We start from the raw sequence: 25,645 nt of genomic DNA, 5'->3' as shown, positions 1-25,645 counted from the left end.
ATTCATTATAATAAGAATAAGAATAATAAACAGTTTCTCCAACTTCGTGTTACTGGGTTGTACTTTATTGTCATACTGGTGAACGAAGCAGAAAGGGTTTAAACTGGTCTCAGAGATCCTGATGAACTGGTCTCTTTCGCTGGCGACAGCCTGCAATTTCAACATAAGATGAAGACAGACTCAACAGCCACTAACATTTAGAAATAAACGACGAAGCCTTTCGATTGAAAAACGATCAGCTGTGTTTCCTCATAAAAAATGACAGGCGAGTAAAGAAAGAGGAGGTCAAACAGGCCGGACCGCCCTCATCTGCAGGCACCGGGCGTCTCCGGGAAACAGAGAAACGAAACGAAACGAAAGTCTGATATGTTGACGCTGTACGGATTTGGTCTTCAGCGGATTAAACGTATATTCTTCATTTATGGGCTGCGTTAAACGTGACAGTGGACGGCCTTTTTAAATATCATCCTGTTAATGGATTTGCTCTCCAACCAATCAAGTGACGGATTATATTCATCAATACTCAGTAAGTCTCGTCTAATTTACTTCAATATATTTTTCTTTCTCTTTCTTTCTTTCTTTTTTGTTTTAAATCTCCGTTTGAGTTCTCTTAAACACTCAGAGAAGCAGTTTTATACGTAACTTGTGAAGTAAAGAGGCTCGACCGGACAACAAATGTCCTTGTACGTGTACTGTCCTGGTTAAGAGGAATATCAGATGAATCATCCTACACTGTAAACTTTGGGTTTCCGCTTGACGCGTAACTTCTCTCAGGTGTGAAAAGCGACGAAGAACATTAAAATATGATTGGGCCTGCAGCAGTCATGTAAATTAAATTATATAATAATGTAGATTTAAGCTACCACTCCCTGGATAGTATCTGTGGTAATCACCAACAGACCTCCCACGGGACAGGGTGCGGGTCTGAGTCCAGATAAGGCAGTGCCTCAGCTTCTGTCACTGAGGCTGTGTGTTGTCTTATTGCGCCATTTTGTGGCAAAACTTGGTACTGCAGTATTACTGACCTCCTACTCAGCCAATCAGAACCGAGTAGTCCAGCTACGCACGGATACGTAGGTTTAATACAACATAAAAGGCGTTTGTTACCAAACTGGACCGTCTGGTCAGGAAATCATTACAGGTGGATACAGTGAGCTCAGGACTTAATAAAAGGGACACTGGTCCTTACTTTCTGGTCCTAAAATGGATCAAACTACAAGAACACAGGGTCCTACATTTCCCATGATGCAACACACCTCCCAGTCCAGTTTGTGGGCCACTTCCAAAGACTGGACTTCGTGTGTAAGATTTCACAGATGTTTGTAAAGGCCTGAGAAGACGCGAACGGGTGTGCGTGTGTGCATCTTTAAAAATCAGAACAAATCAATGTTTGGCAGCGGGCCGGATGTTCTGTTGAGAATCAACCAGTAGGGGGCAGAACCTGACCATAAATACACTGGGACTTTATTTGTCACACACACAATCATACACAGTACAATGTGCAGTGAAATTCTCTTTGTCCCTGCTAACAAAAATAACAGACTTTTTTACTGGTTGTGTCTGTGTGTGTATATGTGTGTTCGTGTTAGTGTTACCGAACACAGGACAAACGACGACACACACACACACATTAAAAACCCACAACAGTAATACAGGTGTATGAGATAAGCTCAATATACAATTTTAGCAATAATAACAAAGATGCGTTTACATTTTTAATAACTAAACATACGAGAGCACAACAATACTCGATAATAATACTCGATGAACTGATCAAGAAGAATTACCATTCTCTCCTACACTTGTAAATTGTTTGTAAATGGTTTATTATCGATGTAACAAGGTGAATTTCCCCATTGCGCTCTTTCTCAAATTTTATTCGTCAGAATAATCTTGGACGAATTCCTATTCTGGACTAGGAGGAGTCCAAGTCACATGACTCAACCAATAAAATCTCGTCTCGCCTGTTATAAACCACTGTTAACAAGAAGCGCACTCAGAAAACCAACGAAGATGGAGGGATTTAGACCGGTCTTTTTCCTCTGCGTTATGAATTGCATCATGTATGTTTATGGTATCGATAAAGTTCCAGGAGAGTCTATTGAGTTCAAACCACCTGAAGGCTGTAAAACAGCAGGTAGCACACTTTCACACCGGCTGAAGGATGACAGCATTGTGCCAGTTTCTTACTATAACAGTAGTGATGGACTCTGGAAACCGCAGCCGTCGTACGAACGCAGACTGATTCTAAGCGGCTCCATCACGCTGACCGACATAAACATGAACGACGACGGACTGTACGAGTTCACCTGCAAGAGCGGCAGGAACAACCTGCCTATCTCACTGAAGGTTATTCGATTGCTATACGAGCCATCAGTGGTCGCTGGAGGAAATGTCACATTCCCGTACAGCTATGTTACAGCAGGAGATACCCGGACTTTTAAGGTGCAAAGAAATGGAATCTGCGTGTTTGAACTAAATTTTACCTCCGGCAACAAAACAGTCGGGACGCGGTTCCAGGGGAGGCTCTCCTTATCACCTGAGTGGAAATCGCACGGAAACTTGAGCCTGACTCTGGAGGGAGTTACGGAGGAGGACCAAGGCGTTTACTTATTCTCCATCGAAGAACTTCACGTGAAACAGAAGGATGCTATGAGGCTAAAGGTCGTGCCGAGCGTGCCGGGACCGGAGCGGAGGAACGACACAACGTCCTCTTCACCTGTGAGTAACGCCCCCGGTAACACCTGCTCATCGTGTAACCTGTCACGGTGCCCCGGCATCAACTAAATTCTGCTTCATTCTTGTGCTCCACACAGGAACACGAGGATGGATCTCACCTGAAGACCCCACCTGAACACACCACCTGTATTGTCATCATTGTGGTGCTTGCGTGTGCTCTTGTTGGAGCCGCAATTGTGTGTATTGGGTGTATTGTGTATATTGTGAGGCTGAGAACCCGCAGACCCCGTGGTGCAGAACCCAGGCTGGACGTGAACATGAGTCTTTTGGGGGACCATCCTGTTCCTCAACCTAATGGAAACGCTGTACCTTGATATATTTTATTATTATTGTTATTAGTATTTTTTAATACGATCTAAAATAAAATTTAAAAAAAATTAAAAACTTGACACTGAGAGTTTGTCTCATTTCTTCTTCTTTAGTCCGCTTTATCAGAGCAGACAAGACTCTGCTGAAGGAGGGAGTAATACTGATGAATTTTGGGGGAAAAAATGAGAAATGTATATATTTATTTAAGACTGAAGGTCCATGGGTAAGAGGAACAAAACAAATACAAAAATTATAAAAAAATTAAATTACTATTAAAAGAGACCGACAAACCTGCTGAGCCACAGCTCGTGTGGGTCAGGATATTAACTATATGATCCTCTGAGGCATCAAGCCGACACATAAATCAGTACGTTACAAACATTTCGCTCGCGCTCAGCCATCGAGGTCTTTAAATAAAACTCTTATTGCATCATTATTAGCAACCTGTAGTTTTCTCGTCTTAGTTAAGCCACACCCGCGTGTCCAGAGGAGGACTACATTTTATCATCAGAACAATGAGACCTGATTTGCCTGCCGTACAGCTTGCAGCACTGAATACCTGACATCACCTGTCATGTCCTAAGGAAATGACCAAGCCTCACCTTTTTACAAGGAGCAATATTATTATGTTACAGTTTAAAAACAGGATAAGGACGTAACAATTTTTATACTTACTTTCACACTTACAAAATAGATAGATGACTTTATCCATCCCCGAGGGGACATTAGGTCGTCATAGCAGTCCGGTATATTTGAATACAATAAAAAATACAATAACCTGAACTACTGAAGTCGAAAAATAGAATAAAAATACACCTAAAGGACACTTGTGTGATAATAATAATAGTAAAATAACAGTGTAATAATAACAGTATATAATGGTAGCAGAAATATTATATAATAATAGTAATAATAATAATAATAGTATATGTACACATAGAAATGTTTCATATTTATGTATATATTTAGTCTGTGCAAGGTGTGCAAACAAACATAACTGCAATATGTACACACATTACATATTGTATGTATGTATACATACAATATATGATATGATAGTATAGTATAGTATAGTATAGGTATAATAAATACTTATTAAGACTAAACAACACATGCATGGGATGCATACGTGATGGGATTCAGACTGCAAAAGGTGACAGATTTAGTCCAGGTGTGTAACTGTGGCTCTGAGGGAGGTAGATGAGTTGTAAACACAGGTAAACCAGCCTGGTCTCACGTTAGGTGTCCTTTGTTTGTGTTTACAGAAATGCTTCCTGTCCTCATGCAGCTACACGCAGAGCAGAGGGCATCTCCGTGCTCCACACTGGAGCACTTAACATCATTATATAACAGCATCTGTCAGCATGTGGATGTTGTTTCAGGATTGATAGCCCAGGATTCCCTCCTTATAGGCAGACCAGTCAAGCTTCCCAGTTTTATTGCTATTCATATTTCCAATTACAGCCGGCAAGGCATCGATCTGAACCGACACTGTAAAAGGAGTACTCAGTTACTCATGATGCCCAGGGATGTGTGTGTGTCTAACCACGACGTGGTGTGCCAGGCTTCTCTCACAGAACCACTGCTGAACACCAGCACATCACCAGAAAGGATTAAATTACTGATCTTACAGAAGTCTCTCAAGTGATTACCAAATTCAGATCTCCTATCAGACATCTGCATTCACGTCCCCAGTGACCGCTGTGAGAATTATCTGGAGTAAAAGAATTGATAAAAGCAAGCTGATCACACTCAAACACACTCATAACCACAAATTCATTGTGATTATTATGTGTGTAGTTCAATGCAACGCCGCCAGTCAGCATCAACACTGACTGCATTGAACAGCACATTCATTCCGCCTGAGGCCTACAGGCCAGCGGGTGGACAACCAGCCACCACAATAACAACCCTCACATGTTCCAAAAATTAAAAAATAAAAATGTTATGGCTTTTTTTTGGCACAAAGATGATTCCCATGACAACATGTATTAAAGAATTAAAAAACCAAAGAGGTGCGATGTGTGTGGGAGTTTTTTCCCTCTCTAATTAAAACCTAACGCAATTAAGAGCACAACAAATTCGTTTTATTTTATTTATTATTATGATCAGCTTTGTTGTTTAATTTTTAAAATCTGCTTGCCTCTGAAATGTACACAAGCACAACTCGCCGACGCGGTCAAATAGCGGTTTAATATTTTGTTAAGAAGGTGGCAGTTTCACAGTGAAACGTGTCTGTAACGATCTGACTGGATCACAACAACCGAAAGCTGGAGAAAAGGTTTTTTTGGTTGCTAATAATGATGCAATAAGAGTTTTATTTAAAGACCTCGATGGCTGAGCGCGAGCGAAATGTTTGTAACGTATTGATTTATGCCTCAGAGGATCATATAGTTAATATCCTGACCCACACGAGCTGTGGCTCCAGCAGGTATCAGTCTCTGCTCTGCTGTCTCCTTTTAACTTTATACTAATTTGATTTTTTGATATCAACTATGTAATTTTTAAAAAGCTTTATTCCCTTTTAGTATACGTGCTGTGTGTGTGTTGTTCGTCTGGCCTATACGGACCCTGAGTCTGAAATGAAGATGTGTGTGTATGTATGTGAGAATATGGCGCAGGTCACAGGAATGCTACACTTAAAAACCAGTGCGCACCTCCATGCTGTCTCTGCACGACTCCTGCTCGGATGAGAAAGGCGGTAAAGCTCAGACTCTAACAGACTTGTCATGGCTCAGCTGTGGCCTCAGTGGGGAGAGAAAGAGAAATGGGAGAATTGAAAAACCACAATGAGTTCATAACTGAGCCGTGAACACCACAAGCCTGATAGGGCCTGCCCACTCCCCCACGTTGACGGGGGGAGGGCAAACAGGGAGGAGCAGCTTCTTATTTCCTGAGGCCGGTGAGCTGTGAGACGCGTCTCTTCTCAGTCTCAGATGCCTTCACTCGACTCGAACGAACATGGCACCACCGCTGCCGTGCTTTGCACTGCCTATTCTTCTTCTTCTTATTATTATTATTAGTAGTAGCACTACTGTCAGTGGTTTTGTGGAAAGATATGTAAACCCGGGAGACTCGGTTAAGATAACGGTAAATGGGACCTGCCCCACGGGCGACGTGCTCGCCCTGATTCGCTTGCATCAGACTGATGTGGTCAGACCACCGACAGATGTGACCAAACGCGTTAACGGTGTTTGGCAGGAAGAGGAAACTTACTCTGGACGGATCGCTCACGATTCTGCGGTCTCATTCATCATCTTAAAAGACGTGAATTCCAACGATGGCGGACATTACGTGGTCACCTGCGGCGGCAGAGACCTCCCCGGTCCCATCCAGCTGAAGGTCGCGGTTCCCTTTGACAGAAAGAAGGGATTATTGACAAAGCACAATATCACCGTCTTTATCCGCAAGATTCTATCCCTTGCTTATATGGACTTCCAAAAATCCACAAAGAAGGGGCTCCACTCAGACCCATTGTCAGCAGCATTAACTCGGTCACCTACCACATTGCCAAACACGTGGCGAACATCCTGGCTCCCTTGGTGGGCAATACCCCCCACCATATACAAAATTCCATTGAATTTGTGAACAAAGTCCGGAACTTAAAAATGGATCCAGATGAAACCATGGTATCCTACGACGTGACTTCTCTGTTCACTTGTATACCAACCATGGAAGCTTTGGAAACAGTAAGAGAGCGTCTTACACAGGACGACTCTCTCCAGGACAAAACAAAACTCAGACCAGAACACATATGCCAACTCCTGGATTTGTGCCTAAACACCACATATTTCCAGTTCAATGGCAAATTTTACAGACAAAAACATGGCTGTGCCATGGGTTCACCAGTATCTCCCATTGTGGCCAACTTATACATGGAGGAAGTGGAACGCAGGGCCCTGAACTCCTTTGAGGGAGCAACACCGAGCCACTGGTTCAGATATGTGGATGACACGTGGGTCAAAATCAAAACGAAAGAAGTGCAAGCCTTTACTGAACATATCAACTCAGTGGACAGGAACATCAAGTTCACCAGAGAAGATGTTAAAGATAATAGTTTGCCCTTCTTAGACTGTGACGTCCATATAGAAAAGGACAGGAGCCTCCACATTGGGGTATACAGGAAACCCACACACACAGACCAATACCTCCTTTTCGACTCACACCACCCTTTGGAACACAAACTTGGTGTTATCAGAACTCTGCAACACAGAGCTGATAAGGTACCCACCAGCTCACAGGCCCAAGGGGAAGAACATGAACACCTGAGGGATGCCCTCAAAACGTGTGGTTATCCCAGTTGGACCTTTGTGAAAACTGCAGCTGGTTCCAGGAAGAACACCACCAAGGTGGTTGAGGAGGAAAAACAGAACAAAAGAAACAACATAGTCATCCCATATGTATCTGGGGTATCAGAAAAACTCAGGAGGATCTTCAGCAAGCACCGGATCCCCGTGTATTTCAAACCCAGCAACACACTCAGACAGAAACTGGTACATCCCAAAGACAGAACACCACACACTCAAAAAAGCAATCTGGTGTATGCTGTCCAATGCAATGAGGAATGCAAAGACCTCTACATTGGTGAAACTAAACAACCACTACACAAGCGCATGTATCAGCACAGGAGGCCCAACTCCTCAGGCCTAGATTCTGCTGTATACCTACACCTGAAGGAGAAAGCTCACTCCTTTGAGGACAACAATGTCCACATCTTGGACAGAGAGGACAGATGGTTTGAAAGAGGAGTAAAAGAAGCCATCTATGTGAAATTAGAAAAACCATCTCTCAACAGAGGAGGAGGTCTGCGACACCACCTATCTCCAATTTACAATGCTGCCTTTTCATCTCTTCCCAGGAGATTCCACAACTTAGCCTCTAAGGAAAACTGCCATTCACAAAGGACCCCATGTGACTCTAACGACTGTCGTTACAACACAACAGAGCAGTAACGAAGTCTAAACCAACTTTACCATCCCCAACGACTGTCTCAACGACTGTCGTTTGTCACAATGGAACACTAAACGAGCTTATGACACCACTGGTCATGTGAATGCCTCCACAGAGGTTAAATACCTGGGTCTCCACACCAGCTAGTTGGACTAGTCCCAGCCTAGTCAAGCGAGCATGAACTGATGAAGCCTCTTGGATGAGAGGTGAAACGTCTTCAAAGACAAATAACTAAGTCCAGTTGCATTCGATTGAATTTCCTTGAGATAATTTGACAAAGTTGTCCACGAGGGTGCATCGGCCACGCTCCCGTGCCATCACGCCACTGTGGCCGAACGCGTTAAGCGCGTGAGATGGGAAAAGGACGGGGACCTCGTCCTGGAGCAGGACAGGTCCTCATCTGAGACGGCTGGATCAGGAAGAGGCAGAGAGCGAAAGGCATCCGTCCCAGAGGACTGGTACTCCAAGGGAAATCTGTCGCTCACTTTGGACGGAGTTCGGCCGGAGGATGAAGGAAACTACGTTTGCTACGTCGTCGGAGACGGGACCAGAAAGAGGGGGGACCCTGGTAACGTGAGGGTGACAGTCAACAGGAGAGGAGACAAACTCATCGCCTCCACAACCCCAACGCAGGTGAGTGCAGCCCGCCTTCACCTTCACATGCACGATGGACCCGTGACACCTCCAGTTTATTTCAACACGAACTAAATTCAGTTTCCCTTTGTGCCCCCCCCAGACACCGGAAGTCAAAGAAAGCAGCTTTTCAACGCGGCTCATCGTCAGCATCGCCTTCAACGGGTTGCTTCTGCTTCTGCTTGCTGCTGGAGTCATTTGTTGGCTGAAAACCCGCACACCCGGCGATGCTGGACCTCAGAGGGAAGACCGGGTCCTATATCATGGCCCCGATTCTGTTTGTGTAGCTGATGGGGACGTTTCAGGACACTGACTTGTGTTTGAATTACTGCTTTAGGTATCCGCTCGGATTATTAGATCGCATTAATCACATTATTAGGAAGCACTTCCTCTCTTCTGTCCACGTAGTATCTTTATTTTATATACACGAGCATTACTAAAGCTTGTGTGAAATAATGAAGAAAAACAGCACAAGACTTTACTGTTAAAAGTTCGTGCGATATTTAACATTACGGGCTTTACTGGTCCGTTTCTTTGCTAATACAATTGGTAATTCCATTTTAAATTTAACCCTCTTTTGATTGTGTTTTCGTGTGTGTGCGTGTGGTTTTGCAGAGTTTGAGAACGAAACTGTAACAAGTTTTGGTTAGGCTTTTGGTTGTGTTTTTTAAAGAGCAGACACGTGGGGAGTTACTGTGTTATTGTGGAGAAAAGGAGAAATAAATTAGGCCTTTAAATGTTTGAATCAAAGCACATTTGGAAACCTTTCAAACTTCATGAGGTTTGGAGAAATGGTCAGCTGTCACCTTCCTGTCTGTGTTTTCTAGAAACTGGTCGTCTTATTTAAAAAAATAAATTACATTAAATGTTATGGCGCCTTTCTGTCACAAAGATGAGTCCTAAACAGCCTGTGAATATTCTCATTCATCCAGGTCATGGTTATCTCAATGGTTATCTCATGAACAAACTGTTATTTTTCAGTGTATCTACTGCAACAGTTTAATACCATAAAAATATTACAGTACTGTGCTGTATGGAAAATAAACATTGCAGTATTACAGTACTGTCAGCTATTTGGTTGCTATTATACCATTATTTTACAGTTCCTACAGTATTCTCCAATAACAACTTATTACTGTAAAACTAGGTTGAATACTGTAGAATGTGATCTTCACAGTGATATAAGCTAATGAGTTAAAAGTTTCACATTTAAAAATGAAAACCCCAACAACAATAATAATAAATGAACAGAATACCACAGAAATAGCTCAGACAAGAGATGGCTTGTGGGCAGACACACAGTGGGCATTTATTAAAGCTTAACATTTTTAGTGTCCATAAGAATCCATAAGAACACCATTAACATACCATTACATGTATTTAACTTTGTATTGTCCTCCCGGATAGAAACTGAGTGGGTCTGGTTTGACTGTTTGGAAAGCATAAAGTACAAATCTTCAGCCAATCCCACTTTACTAACTTTACTGCAATTTGTTTCCTGCTTTGCTCCTCCCCTCAAAGACAACAGTTAAAAGTTACTGCACCAATTGCATAGCAACGAAGAAAAAAACGTAAATGCTAACTTTTTTCACATATTCCATTAACTACAACTTATAAACATATCATATAGTCCAAAAATGAACTTGGGCATTTGGCAGTTTGATCTGAACTATACTGGCTAAATAAAGCCCCACTCAAAGTCCATCACATTTTATATGAGAGTGACACCTGGGGATTGACTGTTGTTGTCCTTTCTGTGGACCAGCTTCCCCTGGCTGGTCTTTCTTTCCCTCTCAGGGTTAATTCCCACGAAGTGCCTAAAATGTAATAATAGAGAAAGTATATAAGATATTAGAATATGTATTCCTGTCTTACCACATATGTTTCAAATTTATCATGTTTTCACTACTACTACTAATCTCACCAACACACGATATTTAAACTACTCTGTCAAGGAAAATAAAAGCAGTGCATCAACAACTAGCTAACTAACTGTTCTCCCTATAAACTCCTATAACTCGTTTTACTTGAAAGAGTACCACTACAAATGGTAAAATACAACGTTGCAGACCACCATAAGTACATTTGACAACAAATCAGTCAAGGATCACATCTTATCTTGGACATTTGATTAGACTGCAACTTTAGTGAACCGCTAATGACCTAGCCGATTTATGCTAACTTAAGTAACGTGCCTCAACAGAGAGCTAAACTTTTGTCCATATAGTTTAACTTATGCTAGCTTGAGGCACGCAATTTTGAGTCAGTCTTATCGGCAGAAAAACAGTCAATAAAATGTTAATCTTTTGCAAGATTATATTTACCTGCTTAAGAAAGCCACGGGATCAGGATGGATGAGGGTAAGCGGCGCAGTTGACGAGAGAACCGGGAGAAAACACCGTAAGATCAAACGGCAGCTTGCTGTAAAATGAAAATAAATACTGTATTATACTGTAAGATTTTACAGAATCTTACTGTTAAGATTGTTTTCCTCGAAGACATCAGAATTTACAGTATTACAACAGTATTAATGAAAAACGGTACACTTCTGTACCAAATATCCCGTATTTTACAGTAGTTTGTCACAGTGTAAGTCCAGTTCCGGTCGATTGAATTTCCTTGAGAGAGTCCTCAACAGCGTGTTTTAAAGACTAAAACACAAAGAGGTGCCATCTGTATGTGGGGGGTTTCCTCTCTAATAATAATAATAATAAAACGCAATTAAGAGCACCATTAATTTGTTTGATTTTGTTTATTATTATGGTCATCTATTTGTTTCATTTCTCCTCTTCTGTTTTCTGGTCGTTTCACCCTCTGCTGCACATCTTTGAGTGGAGAACATTTAGTCAAATCTGTTACATTTATTTGACGCAAATTACGTAAAACACAGCAAACACAGAGAAGGTAACAAATCATCCTGCCAGTAAAACTTCTGCACATTCTTGGATTGATGAAGTTTATGACACTAACGTGCCCGCGCGTGTGCGGTTTTGCGGTTTCACTGCGTCTCACTTCCTCTTCCGTTTTGGAAGACAAAATGGATGAACTATAACCCCGAAATATAAAAAAAACCATAAATATATTTACATAAATATTATTTACACTTCATTGTGCTAAATGACACATTTTTCGTTAAGAACAGCATTTTATTTGGTTTGGAAAATTAAAGTTATTACGTAAGATTATTTGACATATAAGCTTAACTGGCCTTTGGTTTTATTTATATGTTCGCGTGTACATTTAATTTCCACTTCACGTCTCCGCTGAGACTCGTCTCGGTCTCTGACGGGACGAGGTCTGTCTCGGCCTCCTCGTGCTCAGCAGGGCCTCAGAAAATTGTGGCGCAGGCGCAGGCCCAAAGGAGACACACCGCCATGTTTATCGGTGTTTCCATTTTCTAAGACACAAAAACATCAAATAAATATGTAAATAATGATTAAATATGTGCCTGTTATATTTGTGTTTCACAGATGGTGGACTCAGGAAGACAGCAGTCCGAAGTGTGAAGGATAAAGTCGCTCAGGTCTGGCTGTCATTTAATTGTATCGCCATGATTTCATTTGCCGTGTGATTTATTTGTCTCATGAGTTGTTGTCCTTTCTGAGCCTTTCTGAGCTGAACTGGCGTGCGTTGACCTAACTTGTCCTCGCCTCTCAGTGTGGTGACTGATAAACGGTTTCCACACTGAGGACTGATTCGTGTTGTCATGTCACCTGGACATCCTCAGGGTCTGATTCAATCTGTGTGTTTCATCATTATCCTCCCTGTACACAAGCACTTCCGGGTTTTCCACTAAATAAATTCCTTTTCTATAAAACTGCGTTGTGAAGTCTGAGCAACGTGGAGGACAGTAAACAATCTTTCTTTTTTGAATGTTACAGAGACAAACGGCTGACGTTTTCACAGCTGCCTCCTTACTTTTGTCCACATCGTCTATAATCAGGTCTACTTAAGAGCCGACAAGGTGCACGGTCAGGTCATCCCTCAGTCCTCAAACACACACACATCAGTGAGGACAGCACAGTCAACCTTCAGCATCAAAAGCATTTATGAATCACGTGACAAAACACGCTGAGAGGTGAGAACAAATGCAGCATTTACTTTAGGTGTTTAGGTTGGGTTTAAGAAGATTATTCTGTAACCCTCCGATCAGGCCACGCAGAAAATATGGAAACATGGCGACAGACTGATAATGTCTTCATCTCTAATATGCACTGGGAGAGTGAGAAGTAAGGAGGCCGGGGACAGCTGCAACACTTCCTGTATTTGACTCCGTTACTCAGAGACCAAATTATTCTACAATAAACTTACATCTGGAAGTACATTCTTAACCATTTCTATTTGAATGTAAGGAGTCAGATGGTTGCAACATGTTACAAATACAATATATTTCAACGTTAATAAAAGGATTATTATCAAAAATGTATGTTATAATTATATTACAGTGTTATTTATTTATCAGCTATGGTCAGATGACAGTTACAGATCTGTCTAGATGAGGGGTCGGCAACCCACGGCTCCGGGGCCGCATGTGGCCCTTTCATCCCTGTTGTGTGGCTCCCGTGGCTACAAGAGGGCGAGCATATTTTGGGGGAAAAACGATAATTAATTAACGCCGACAATTATTTTATCGCGCTGTTGTTTTCATGATAATAATTATTTTTAAAGTCCATTGATCACTTGCTCACTACAAAACTGCGTTAATGCGCGATAAAGTAAAAACTAATAATTGACAGCATTAATTAATTTAAGCGTTGACTTGCTCAGCCCTAATGCGATAACACGTTAACGTTGCCACATATTGTTTTATTGGAAATTAAATGTAGAAGTGCCAGCGTGTTTTTCTCTAACGTACAAAAGAATTAGGTGTTTTGCGCTGTTAAAAATGGAAAATAAACATTTGTCATTTTCTGCTTAAAGGTTATTGATTTCATAAAAGTAACATACTACAGTTCTAATACATAAAGCATAAGTTTAACGAAACTATATGTGGTGTTATGTATAACTTGGTAGTGTCGCACAGGCTACGATTAGAGGGGAAACGTTAAGTTTTTATTCAGTGCAACTGCAAAATATTTAAAATAAAATGTGTCAACAGCTCATTGGACATGGACTTTAGACGTTAGATTTGAAAATCATACACAGAAAGATACTGCAGCTTCAGATCTTTGTTAACTGCTTGCAAAAAAAAAGAAAAAAAGAAAAAAAAAGAAAAAAAAAAAGGAAAAAGATGCACAACTAACTGCATGAGTCATCACCCTTCAGAGTCAAGCTGTCAGGTGCCATTTTGTGATCAAGTTCCACACAAGATGGAGGAAGCTCTTTTATATGATGAAGCTACTCTTAACTTCCACTGGTTGGCTGAGGTCAGTGTGAGCCAACATCATTTGCATTTATCCCTGCTTTGCTGTAAGGTTTCTAACACTGAACTTATATTGGATTCTTATTTTTCCACAGTGTAGTATTTGTACTTTAACTTCTCCCACCCTGACACAGCCTGTTGGCATCAAGCTTGTCCACAGCAGGAGTGGACACACCCCTCCTGTGTGGTGAGGTGACACTGAGGTCTGCTCACACCGGCTTTTCCGGGCAGGTGGGCAAAGTTCCAACTTACACCCGCACGTACAGTTTATTAGTACAGCACATCGACACACACAAAGTCAGTGTGACTCAGGTTCTAAAATAAAAGGGTAACCACATAAGCACAAGTTTTAAACCTCACTGAAAGCTCATGCAGTAGGAATTTCCAGAGAACACAACCATGAATAAGAATTTACTCTCAATATCATGAGGAGACAGTAACTGTTTTCTGTCTTTATGTCCTCAGGAGCAGCGGGACTCCAGGGACGACAACATTCAAACTGTGGGTCCACTCGACCTTTGTTAGATGGACTGCCATGAACCCCCAGCAGATGAATCCTACTGACCAACAGGTCAAAGTTCTCACTTTATTTCTCAACAATTTCAAAGTTTGGTACTCTGATATTCATGGACTCCACATGATGAATCCTAATGACTGACCTCGACTTTTCCTCACTGTGAGCACGTTAGCTGATGTTAGCATTCAGCTCAAAGTAAGCACAGACTCACAGAGCTGCCAGCATGGCTGCAGATTCTTTGTTTGTTTAATGGGAAAGTATAATGCTGTTATGCCATGAACTCTGACACACAACCTCTTGCCTCATCTAAACTTGTTTTATATTTATGATGACTAAATGGCAAGTTTATGACCATGTATTTGGTGACTTAATTGTCTGACAATTTATGATGGGGCATCAACAACCCTTGACAAGACAGTCTCGCACCGAGTCGACCCTGAGAAAAATGTTTATAAGTGACATATTTTGTCATTGGAGGGAACTCACTCCAACGAAATTCGTGCTCTGCATTTAACCCACCCAAGTGACGTGCACACACACACACAGCAAACCCGGGGCAGTGGGCGACCGCGTGCAGCGCCCGGGGAGCAGTGGGGGTTAGGTACCTTGCTCAAGGGCACCTCAGCCATGGACACCGGGACGGGGAACCGAACCAGCGATCCACCGGTTACGGGTCCGACACCCTAACCGCTGATCCACGACTGCCCAGAAATCACATTTTACCTTTCAGGTGAGCTGCAGTGATATCTATGCAAATAGATGTGGTGAAGCTGCATGCCTGCCAATATTAGGGGAGGCCGGGGACAGCTGCAACACTTCCTGCATTTGACTCTGTTACTCAGAGACTGTTTGGATTAGACAAACCACATTGTTATACAATAAACTTACATCTGTCTGTTAACAGTGATGATTACAGAAAGTACATTCTTAACAATTTCTATTTGAATGTATGGAGTCAGATGTTGCAACAATATGTTACAAATACAATATATTTCAGTGTTAATAAAAGGATTATTATAAAAAAATGTTATGTTGTGTCTGTCTCATTGACGTTCCAAATGTTCCGAGGAGAGAACTCGTGCTTCACAAGAACTATGCTGACATTGTCGAAGAATGTTCCTACATTCACCCGGTTGAAGCTGGAAGTTGACAGGCTTGTGGATGTCTATTTGAGAGACTGGTGTTCCTCTTCATAAATCCTTCCCCAGCCGTACTGGTCTCTCTCCACTGCTCGGGGAACTTGCACCCACAGATGGCTGACTTGGCTCCTGTAGTTTGTTTCATTTCCACTGCTAATGGGACCCACCACAGTAGTCGTGTCGTCCACAAACTTGATGAAGAGGTTGAAATTGTGTGTTGGTGTGCAGTCGCCGGTCAGCAGAGCAAAGAGGAGGGCATCATATGCAAACATGGAAGGGTGGGGGGCTCAGGACAGGGCTGGTCCTACATGTCCTCAGGCCCACCTCATCCCCAGCTCTGAAGTCTCAGAGGTATTAGATATTTAGATATGTACTCAGCATCCACAAAAAAAAAAAAAAACACACCCAGGCTTTTTACATAAACAGGTTTTACTGGTCTCAGCCAGTAAGAGCCACATTTGTCAAGATTTGTCAAGAACTGTGCCTCTAAGGCATTAACAGTGTATTTAAGAGTTTTACGATCAACGATGTTTAAGATAAAAAAACCTTCAATGTGTGAGCTGATTTTCCATGTGAAAGTTTACTGTTGTTCACTGTTGTAATGTTGTTTACTCTGACACCAGCAATTAGGAATTAGCCGAATAATGGTCTGACATATGCTCAGTACGAGTGTTTAAGTAAAGGACTGAATAAGGACTGAGTCATAACAGATAGTAACTAATTCACAGAAGAGATCGAAATGGATGTATGCATGGATGTCCATGTCTCATTACCAAAGCTAAACACTCAAAGGTTGATTAGGAACCGACTGAGACGCTTTCACAAGATGAAATATATGAGAAAATAGCAGCAACACCGTGAACCCTCTGGTGAGAGCAGCTACAATGTGAGAATGAATTTAGATTCAGACATCCAGTTCTCAGTTAGGAGGATACGATTCATTTTCAAAGACCCTGCAACTGTGGCAGAGTTACAGTACAGTACAGTAGTCTTCCAGTGCATATCAGAATGAGAAAACTGTGTTCCCTTTCTGTCATGGTGCACATCATCTGCTCTGTAGGGGCTTTAAATATATTGCATCTTAATCTTAGTCTTAAAGAATTTCCACTTAACTAACATTTATCAAATCCTAGTTTACTTTAAAGTTATTAGTTTAAAATAATTTTTATTTTAAATAAGTTTTTTTCTCCTTTTGACACTCACAGTTTTGTACCTGAGAAAAAAATAACCTGAGATTTCAGGGATAAGAAGAACAAATAAAACTGCACCGTCTCGAGTTGAGTCTCCCGTCCCTCGGTGGAGTACAGCATCCAGATGAAACCTCAGAGCGGATCAGGAAGCAGGCAGCACCTCCATGTTGTCAACAGGAAGCGTCCTCCAACAGCCTGCACACAGTTATCACATAGTCTGATCTCTCCTGTTTACATCCACAGGATTAGGACAACACTTTACAAAATACACACGAAGCATTTGCTGCCCGTCTGACCGCATTTTCTACCGCAGGCACGTTAGCTTTAGTCACCGCTACAATCTGCGTCATATGAGTCACCACGGCAGCCATGTTGTTTCCCCTTTTTAAGGCAGCAATTAAGCTAGCACAGGTGGGCGGCTAAACAGCAACAACCAAACGTAGGCCAACTTCACGACACTTCAAACCTTAAATTCTGGTTGGTTCTATACACGACAAAATTAAACTCTAATGCAATAAAGTCCCAATGCTAACCAGCTAGCGTCAGCTGGCCTACTCACCGGGATGATCTGCTTAATTGGAAAGAAACGTCCCAGTCGGGTCGGTTCTGATAGCTTAGCTTTAGAGATTAGCTTCTCTCTTGTCAGTCAGTCTGTAGCCGGGCAAGTTTCTCTCTCTGGGAAACCCGAACGACTCAAATTCACGTTTATTTATACGCTACTGAAAAAACTACTCCATCATCTTCACCCGCAGGGCCTAATGAGCAGGTTCTCCGTTACCTGAGCGACACGGGAAGGCTACAGCCGACCAATAGGCTGCTTGCGAGGTGTTTACGGAACATCTGTAAATTGGTGCTACATAATATACTCCGTTTTACATTGCTGATCATGTCAGTTGCATGGACTAATACCAAAGAAACTCTAATATCGGAAGAACTGCCACTCTCTTAGACTGAGGGGACTCCAGCGAGATACTTATATGGTGCAAAAAAAATTTTGTTTATTTTTTTGCTAATTTTCTTTAAGTTTTCGGTATGAACGGTAGAGACAATATATACATTTCAATTAGATTAAAATTCCCTGGCTTTTTTGTGATTAAATACTTTTTGTATTATTTAAGTATTTGCAGCATCAGCGCCAGTTTACAGCCTTCAACATTTTGGTTTCACGCATTTTAAGAACCCACTACTACGTGGATGTGATTTTAACACCCACTACCACTACTATGTGGGTGTAAAATCACCTAAACTGAGAATATTGCCGTGTCTTGAGACAAAATATGATAGAAACTCAGTGAACTCTTGGATAGAAACATTGTTAGGCTTAGGTGGTCTATAGAGTCAGCCAGTCACAGTCACAGGGACCACAGAGTGGATCATAAAACCAAGGTGTTCAAAAGAGATAAAATGGTCATGAAAAAGTCTTGGTTGATGGAAGTGTTTACATTGTGGGGCCTCAGTGAGCAGACTGCAGTCCCCTTCAGATAACATAATGACATAAAAACGACTTGTTATTAAGTGACCTAGTGTTTAAAAGACTAAATTTTGCAGGGTTTGAAACAGGAGCCGGAAGGGCATGCTGAGGGACCTTAATTGAGTTGTTAAGATTAACAACAGATGGGCGTGAGTTTGCACATACCGGTATGTCCATTGACTGTACTTCTGCTGCTATGACTGTGTGTGTGTGTATTTTTATTGTACATAGTTTTATCAGGATGTTGTCCTTTTACTGCACACTGTGTGTGCCTGTTTTGGGTGTATGTGTATGGGTGTGTGTGCGTGTGTGTGTGTGTGTGTGTGTGTGTAATTATTGTCACTGTCTTACCTACATGTTTAGTTTTAGTTTTAGTTTATAGTTTTTACTGCACATTGGAGACTGGTCAAACGAAATTTCAATTTTCTGTGCTAACCCCTGTTACATAGATCTTTGACAATAAAGTACACTTTGACTTTGACTTTTTTTGACAGCTGTATCAGCTCCTGGGCTGTCAGGCTCAGAGACTGCTGTATGATTCTGGATGCCACAGGAAGCGTGGTCCCAAAAATGTCAATAAAAAAGGAAATAATATGCATATTTGTGTGTGTGGGAGGGGGGGCAGCAATCGTGGCAACCACCAATCAGGTGCAGGTGGTCTGATGGCCTTATCCTGGTCTGATTCTGAGGCACAAACACCCTGAGGCTGCATACCATAAAAATTGACGACCTGCCGGGAAAACCAAAACCAGTCTGCCTCTCACTGAGGGACCGAAAGTTGACTAACGGTTTATACACTCAGTCTAACAGCATCCTGAGTGTGATACTAGCACTTTTTCGATTCAATTTTCAATGTCCAAATTCTTGAAAACAAGTTTGTCCAGTTTTCAGGGTGAGTGAGTTTGTCCTGATTTGACCTCCTTTGACTGAGTGACTGAGGTAAGTCACGAGAGAGGGCTTCTTGAATCTTCTGTGCCAACTCCACCCACCCACACACAAGTTTATTTTTTATGTTTACTGGGATTTTTAGCCATTCCAGCTATAGTGAAGTAACATGGAGTCTAATGTGAACATTGTGTCTCCTGGCTGATGTTCACCAAACTTCATATTTTTGCTTTAAAAAGTATAAGTGAAACAGTGTTTAAGTCTTTAAATCTCCCATTTACAGCTTCGAATCCTTTAAAAGTGACCACTTAATGAGGTGATACGAGTGAGGGAGACTGAGTGAGTAAAGACATGCAGATGTGTGTGTGTGTGTGTGTGTGTGCGCGTCTCACTGTCTGCACAGGATTCAAAGCAGAGGGACACGAGACATTCCAGCTCTAGCTTTACCACAAGCGAGCAGATGCAGCTGATATGGCAGCACCCAGGCAGAGGGCCACGCCGCCTACAGGATTATTCCACAGGCTATAAAGAAAATAAACTGCTGCATGTGGGCTCCTCCTTCACAGCTCACATTCATAACAAATTGGTTTTGAGGTGCATCCTCCAACAGAGCGGGCCAGTCCTGTGTGCAGTGAACAATGGATTCAGATCCTTGTGTGGAAAATAGAAGAACACTTAGTAACGTGCCACAGTAAGGGCACAGGAGTTATTATTATGAGCTCATGCATGAAAAAGATCAGCTGATTATAGCGTTCACTCCTGCACATCCCTGAACGTCCATGAAGTGAAAGAATTAAAGAGTTAAATGACAGGAAGTGGAGGACTGAGAGCTTTGAATCCTTGCAGTAAGCGTGTCTTTCCAACAATGCTAAACACCAAGTTCAAGAAGACACTCATGGGACGCATGGGAATGCAGATGGCCAGACACATATGGGGGCCTCATCAGCTCTACCCAGCATTCCTCAGGAGAGGGTGTGGACACTGCAGGGCTGCCTCACCGTGGCAACAACCCCACGGTTCACGTGTGTGTGTGTGTGTGTGTGTGTGCCACTGCATGTTGCATTCATGTGTTCAGTTTTCTTTATTTCAAACTGACACCATTTATGTTTTAGCTTGTTATGTGTTTCCATGTTTCCTCACAGGTTTTCAGCCAATATGATTCTAGACAGGAGGGGAGAAGCTCACTTTTAATGAAATGTCCACACACACACACACACACAAGCCCACAGAACAGAGACTTGAAAACTTCTCACTTAAAAAACTTTTATTAAGAGGTCAGGCACAGCTCATCAACAAAATCTTAGTGTGTATCATAACATAAAGACTATTGACACACAACCCAAATATGCTTAAAATACCCCCCAACACACAGCCAATATAGTTACATAAATCCATATTAATAACAAAGTCACATTCAGTCCACTTTGGCTCACAGTATCACAGTTTAAAGTACAGTAACAAGTCAGCATGTGCAGTATGACCCCTGACTGTGAGGTGAAGGACTGTTAAAATGATCATTTTATGAGTTGGTCACGAGGGCAAAAATTTTTAATGCTAAAATGTTTTTTTATGATTAGAATTTTATCGAATTTTTAAACAAAGCAAAGAACAACAACAAAAAAATACCAAACGAGATACACAGCCCAAGAAGGGTAAACACATGGTAAATACAACATACAAACATATAAAATACGTAACAAGAAATAATAACAGAAAAAAATAATAATAAAAGCAATTAGAAGAACAAAAACAAAAAGCAAACACCACAGTTAACCACAGTGAGAGGATCAAGCATGACAGAGAAGGACTGGTCCTACCACCGCACCTATTTAACCTATTTATTTCAGTCATCGTTCGCCAGATGAATGTCCAGAAGCCGTCCGAGGACCTCCTTAATGGCACTCGGCGGGTCGGCAGTCTTCAGGCGCTCAGCCTTCATGCAGAGGAGCTTCCAACCAAGCCAGACAACAGCAGAAAAAAGAATAACAAGCAAAACAGCTAATGTGGCGACGGCAGCAATCAAACCATCTTTGCTCCCGTCGGTGACGCGCTGTGTCGTCTAAACGTGGGAGGAAAGAAAATCAAAGTTAAACCTGCAGCATCAATCACGTGACTCTCACTCCACCTGACAGTGTGAGGTACTTACATCCGGCGTTAGGCGGCTGGTCTCCTGTCCCCGGTCTCTCTTGGTCACCTTGACCCTCGCGGCTGCAGGGTCCCCCCTGTCTTCTGTCACGCCCCCCTTGAGGAAAGAGCAAAAGTAATCGCCTTCATCCTCCAGGCGAGCCCGAGCGAACATCAGGGACCAGTTACCTTCTTTAACGCCACCAGGTGCCAGCCGCACGTTCCCCTCGAAGCCGGTTCCGTATGTGGTCCGTCCTGTAGCCAGACTGTGATTCACCACCACTCGTCCATGTTTCTCCCACAGCACAGAGTCCACCTGTTTGCAGGTCTTGTAGCACGGCACTGTGAGCGGCTCTCCTTCAGTGACGGATACCTCAGAGCCGAACACCACATCCAGCTGGACCCGATGCGTTTGGCCGCCGCAGGTTATCTCGTAATTTCCGCCATCAGAGATAAGTGAGCGGCTGAAGGCAAAGCAAGAGTTTTCATCCATCCTGTCTTTGTAGTCGTCGACCGGTTTACAAACACCCTGCTCACGTTGAGCCACCAGCCAGACTCCCTCTTCAGCCTTGTCACGGGAAAGTTCAGCCGACTCGCCTGGCACACACATGTCAGGAAACTGAACCGGGTCGCCCACAATTATGTGCAGATTTTCTCCACGGCCCGGTCCTACTACAACAAGTAAGAGAATAAGAGTCGATGAGAGTCGTGCCATCTTTCCGGTTTGCGTCCTGAACAGTTATGGTTCGTAGGCTCAGTGGTTACAGTATTAGGCGCTGACTCCGGGGGGCGGGTTGCAGGGGCGGAGATTTTCAAATTGTCACCGAAGTGACTGAGGTAACTCACGAGAAGCTTCTTGAATCTTCTATGCCAACTCCACTCACACACACACAAGCCCGCAAAACAGAGACTTGAAAACAACTCACTTGAAAAACTTTTATTAAGAGGTCAGACACAGTTCATCAACAAAGTGTCACACACACCGGAGAAACTTCTACTGAGGTGAGCGCATGAAGTTTAAGCAGTTTAAACAGTTTAAGTTGAATTTCTGACGCCACGCTCATCCTCAGAGGAGCGTCCGTGACTCGCTGTCTCACTGGTCAAACCACTTTCTGCCTGTCTTTATTCACACAGGAAATCTACAGGCTCTGGTTAGGTGAGTGGGTGAGCATGGCAGAGGGAGGGATGCACAGGAAGCCACCACAGATTGTTCTATAGGCAAACTGGCAAGTATATGCCTTAAGACCGGAAGGACGGCGGTTTCCCTTTCTACTGCCAATTTTTAACAAAGTGTATTGAAGAGTTTCAGCTTCAATCTTTCTTAAGATGTGGTGCCTTAAACCTACTCCAGATGACGACCTTTTCTCTTTATTTAAATGACATTTGGTGGTGTATTGTGTATTTGTCTGCCCAAAACTGTTGAAAACCTCAATAAAAGATTTTGAACACGTCGTGCTTTACTTTACTCCGCTGCGTTAAAGAGTGCGATGCAGCGCGGCTCCACTGTGGATCAACATCTGCATATCAGCTCGCAAATGAAGATACTTCGGAGTTTTCTTCAGGAGCACAGTACACGCATGCGCGCGCACACGCACAGAGTCCCGTGTGGCGTTTAGGAGAGAGTTTTATTCAACCTGTCATTTCACCTTTCAGGGGACGCCATCACAACACTGAAACAACTTTTTCAGTCCCCGAATGAGTTGACACTTTCAGGTCCTTCTATGAATCAACTCAAGCCTGCAAGTTGTTTTTCTAATGGAGGAGCCAACTTTTGCTCTTCTGCATCAGTTCTTCTTAGCAATATATTTTGCTAATCACACATTATGATGTTTCCCTATCGTGACAACAAAGAAAAAAATCTGGATGTGTTGTGGTACAAACTAAGCACGAGCACGAGCTCCAGCTGGCTCAATGCAGTCCCCTTCAGATAACCAGATTTGGTTATCTGAATGTTTCAGCTGTTTCATTGTTAGAGGTAACAAGATCAAGAGATAAAAACGACTTGTTATTACTTAACTTAATGACTTGATGTTGAAGACTAAATCTTGCACAGGAGCTGGAAGAGTGAGGGACCTTAATCGAGTTGTTAGGATTCTGTGGGTAGAGATGACAGCTGTATCAGCTCCGGGGTTGTCAGGCTCAGACACTGGTGTGTGGTTCAGAGCCTGTGATGAGAAGGCAGAGAGAGAGTGGGGTTTTGAAGTGGGTAAATGATGGTTGATGGTGGATAATCATGTACGAGGGGAGGACTGAACTGCATGTTTGCAGACAGCTGACTGCCCAACTGTTCAGGGCGGATGCCACGAGAAGCGCGGTCCCAAACCATAACAATAAAAATGTCAATAAACAACCATACATATGTGTGTGTGCCTGGGGGAGTGGGGCAGCACTTGAGTCAAGGTGGTGCGATGGTCTGATGGTCTCATCCTGGCCTGATTGTGAGACACGCCCTGAAGTTACATAACCTGCCAGGAAAAACAAAACCAGGCTGCCTCTCACTGAGGGACCGATGAGTTGACCAAAGACACACTGCACCCATAAGCATAACTGTTACGCTCACACTCAGTCTAACAGCATCCTGAGTACTACCACAGTGTGGCACAGTACTGTTAATTTCTTGAAAACAAGTTTGTCCAGTTTTCAGGACAGCAGTCGGTGCCTCACCACCCCACCCCACCCCCACCATGTACGGTTCAGATCTCACAGATGTTCAGTAGCGCAGCAGTCAATGAGTTTGTCCTGATTTGACCTCCGTTGCGTGAACTAGCTCGTCGACTGAGGTGACTCACGAGAGAATCTCTCTCTCACACACACACATTTGTTTATTTTTGATGCTATCTGGATTTTTAGCCATTCCAGCAGGATTCCTGGTTAAGCAGATCCAGCCATCCTATTCTCTATTAACCTTCCTCTTGTGTTAGCTTTCTGTTACTTTCTCTGATGTTATCAGAATCAGAATCAGAATTCCTTTATTTATCCCCGAAGGGAAATTCTTTTTCACACAGACATTGCATTTGCAGTATTCCCGACCAAGAAATATAAGTGAAAGGTATAAAAATAGGATAAACAAAACAAGATAAGTATAAATCAAAAATCTAGTATCGGTATTTACATAAATCTAAAATCTCAAAGTACAGGTATTTACAATGTGTTAAATTTTTTAAAAATTTTAAAAATACAGGTATGTACATGTGTAAAAACAATATATACATTGTATATATAAAGTGAGTGTGTCCGTCACAGTGCTGAGTTTAACAGTTTGATGGCGACAGACAGGAATGATTTCCTGTGTCGCTCTGTGGTGCATCATGGGAGTCTGAGTCTTTTGCTGAATGAGCTCCTGTAGCTGATCAGCACATTGTGGAGAGGGTGAGAGGGAAAGTCCAGTATAGTCCTTATTTTGGACAACATCCTCCTCTCAGACACCACTGTCAGAGAGTCCAGTTCCTCTCCCACAACATGGTGGCCTTCTTAATGATTCTATTGAGTCTGTTGGTGTCCCTCACCCTCAGGCAGCTGCCCCAGCAGGCAACAGCATATGTGATGGCACTGGACACCACCGACTCATAGAACATCCTCAGCATCGTCCTGTAGATGCTGAAGGACCTCAGCCGCCTCAGAAAGTAGAGGCGGCTCTGGCCCTTTCTGTAGACCATGTCCACGAACGGGTCGGTTTTGACCCGTGTCTTAAATCAGCCATACAATACCCTAAAAACAATTATTTATAAACCCATTTGTTTCTTACCTCTTGGTTACCTTGTTAGGCTTCCTTATCCATGAAAAGATTGGTTTTAATATTTTTCTTGTGGCCCCCTGGGCCTTTCTTTTCACAGCATGCCCCTTGTTTTCAATATAAAAAAAATTGACAAATGAAACTCAAGAGAATTATATAAATAAATAAAAAGTTTTATGTTACCTGACTATTACTGAGGGGGATTAGAACACATCTCTTAATTGTTAAAATAATAATAATAATAATTTTAACATTATTAACTATAGTAACATCCATGGTGTTACGGGTCAGAGAAAAAGGCAAAAAACAAGTCTTTGTTTTTTCCAAAAATAGAACTTTAATACAAATACAAAATGAAAAGCAGAACTAGTAATAATACAAAATGTAGATTTGCAAGGTCAAACAAACAACAACCATTCAAGCAAATCAATCGTGTGGCAAAAAGTGGCACTTTCAGTGTGTTCTCTGCAGAGATATTTTTTGCAGCACAATGTGTTTGTCTTTCTGTCCTTATTGCTGGGGCAGACCTCACACCTTTTTCTTTACCATCAGGTGGTCTCTCTGGGGTTGTGGCTGTGACTGTTGCGGTTGAT

At 42.5% G+C, this 25,645-nt stretch overlaps 3 protein-coding genes and 2 long non-coding RNA genes across 8 annotated transcripts; 3 read left to right on the top strand and 2 right to left on the bottom strand.

Moving 5' to 3' along the window:
- Window positions 1-323: 323 nt before the first annotated feature.
- Window positions 324-15,077, top strand: LOC124054765. Of its 3 annotated transcripts, none has more exons than XR_006842447.1 (4): window positions 324-526; window positions 12,102-13,997; window positions 14,089-14,224; window positions 14,459-15,077. It is a non-coding gene; the product is annotated as an uncharacterized LOC124054765 (long non-coding RNA). The 3 variants fall into 3 exon arrangements; XR_006842448.1 differs by having other exon boundaries at window positions 329-526; window positions 12,102-12,709; window positions 13,897-14,224; XR_006842446.1 differs by having other exon boundaries at window positions 12,102-14,224.
- On the top strand, window positions 1,851-3,128 carry LOC124054734. The gene is made up of 2 exons (XM_046381083.1): window positions 1,851-2,721; window positions 2,817-3,128. Exons 1-2 carry the CDS (start codon window positions 1,936-1,938, stop codon window positions 3,051-3,053), a joined length of 1,023 nt encoding a protein of 340 aa, XP_046237039.1. The 5' UTR covers window positions 1,851-1,935; the 3' UTR covers window positions 3,054-3,128.
- LOC124054738 lies at window positions 5,863-9,538 on the top strand. The gene is made up of 3 exons (XM_046381089.1): window positions 5,863-6,402; window positions 8,269-8,631; window positions 8,735-9,538. Exons 1-3 carry the CDS (start codon window positions 6,010-6,012, stop codon window positions 8,942-8,944), a joined length of 966 nt encoding a protein of 321 aa, XP_046237045.1. The 5' UTR covers window positions 5,863-6,009; the 3' UTR covers window positions 8,945-9,538.
- LOC124054767 lies at window positions 11,470-17,662 on the bottom strand. The gene is made up of 3 exons (XR_006842458.1): window positions 17,399-17,662; window positions 16,918-17,034; window positions 11,470-12,028 (listed from the first exon to the last, which is right to left on the bottom strand). It is a non-coding gene; the product is annotated as an uncharacterized LOC124054767 (long non-coding RNA).
- A 2,573-nt stretch (window positions 17,663-20,235) lies between these two features.
- LOC124055060 lies at window positions 20,236-22,113 on the bottom strand. 2 transcript variants are annotated; one of them, XM_046381658.1, is made up of 3 exons: window positions 21,509-22,113; window positions 21,342-21,437; window positions 20,236-21,254 (listed from the first exon to the last, which is right to left on the bottom strand). In XM_046381658.1, exons 1-3 carry the CDS (start codon window positions 22,032-22,034, stop codon window positions 21,124-21,126), a joined length of 753 nt encoding a protein of 250 aa, XP_046237614.1. In that variant the 5' UTR covers window positions 22,035-22,113; the 3' UTR covers window positions 20,236-21,123. The 2 variants fall into 2 exon arrangements, with proteins under 2 accessions (XP_046237614.1, XP_046237613.1); XM_046381657.1 differs by having other exon boundaries at window positions 20,251-21,254; window positions 21,342-22,102.
- Between the last annotated feature and the right edge of the window lie 3,532 nt (window positions 22,114-25,645).

This window comes from Scatophagus argus, chromosome 23 (assembly GCF_020382885.2).
Source record: "Scatophagus argus isolate fScaArg1 chromosome 23, fScaArg1.pri, whole genome shotgun sequence".
Lineage (NCBI taxonomy): Eukaryota > Metazoa > Chordata > Actinopteri > Scatophagidae > Scatophagus > Scatophagus argus.
The sequence above is the reverse complement of the archived record's forward strand: the minus strand, read 5'-3'. Positions and strand labels throughout refer to the sequence as shown.

Coding starts and splice junctions, on each gene's coding strand:
- LOC124054738 (XM_046381089.1), top strand. CDS start 6,010: ATGGCACCACCGCTGCCGTGCTTTGCACTGCCTATTCTTCTTCTTCTT. Junction 6,403..8,268: donor AGCTGAAGGTCGCGGTTCCC/TTTGACAGAAAG, acceptor TCCTTGAGATAA/TTTGACAAAGTTGTCCACGA. Junction 8,632..8,734: donor CCTCCACAACCCCAACGCAG/GTGAGTGCAGCC, acceptor TGCCCCCCCCAG/ACACCGGAAGTCAAAGAAAG.
- LOC124055060 (XM_046381657.1), bottom strand. CDS start 22,034: ATGGCACGACTCTCATCGACTCTTATTCTCTTACTTGTTGTAGTAGGA. Junction 21,255..21,341: donor CCAGCCGCCTAACGCCGGAT/GTAAGTACCTCA, acceptor TCCCACGTTTAG/ACGACACAGCGCGTCACCGA.
- LOC124054734 (XM_046381083.1), top strand. CDS start 1,936: ATGACTCAACCAATAAAATCTCGTCTCGCCTGTTATAAACCACTGTTA. Junction 2,722..2,816: donor ACACAACGTCCTCTTCACCT/GTGAGTAACGCC, acceptor TGCTCCACACAG/GAACACGAGGATGGATCTCA.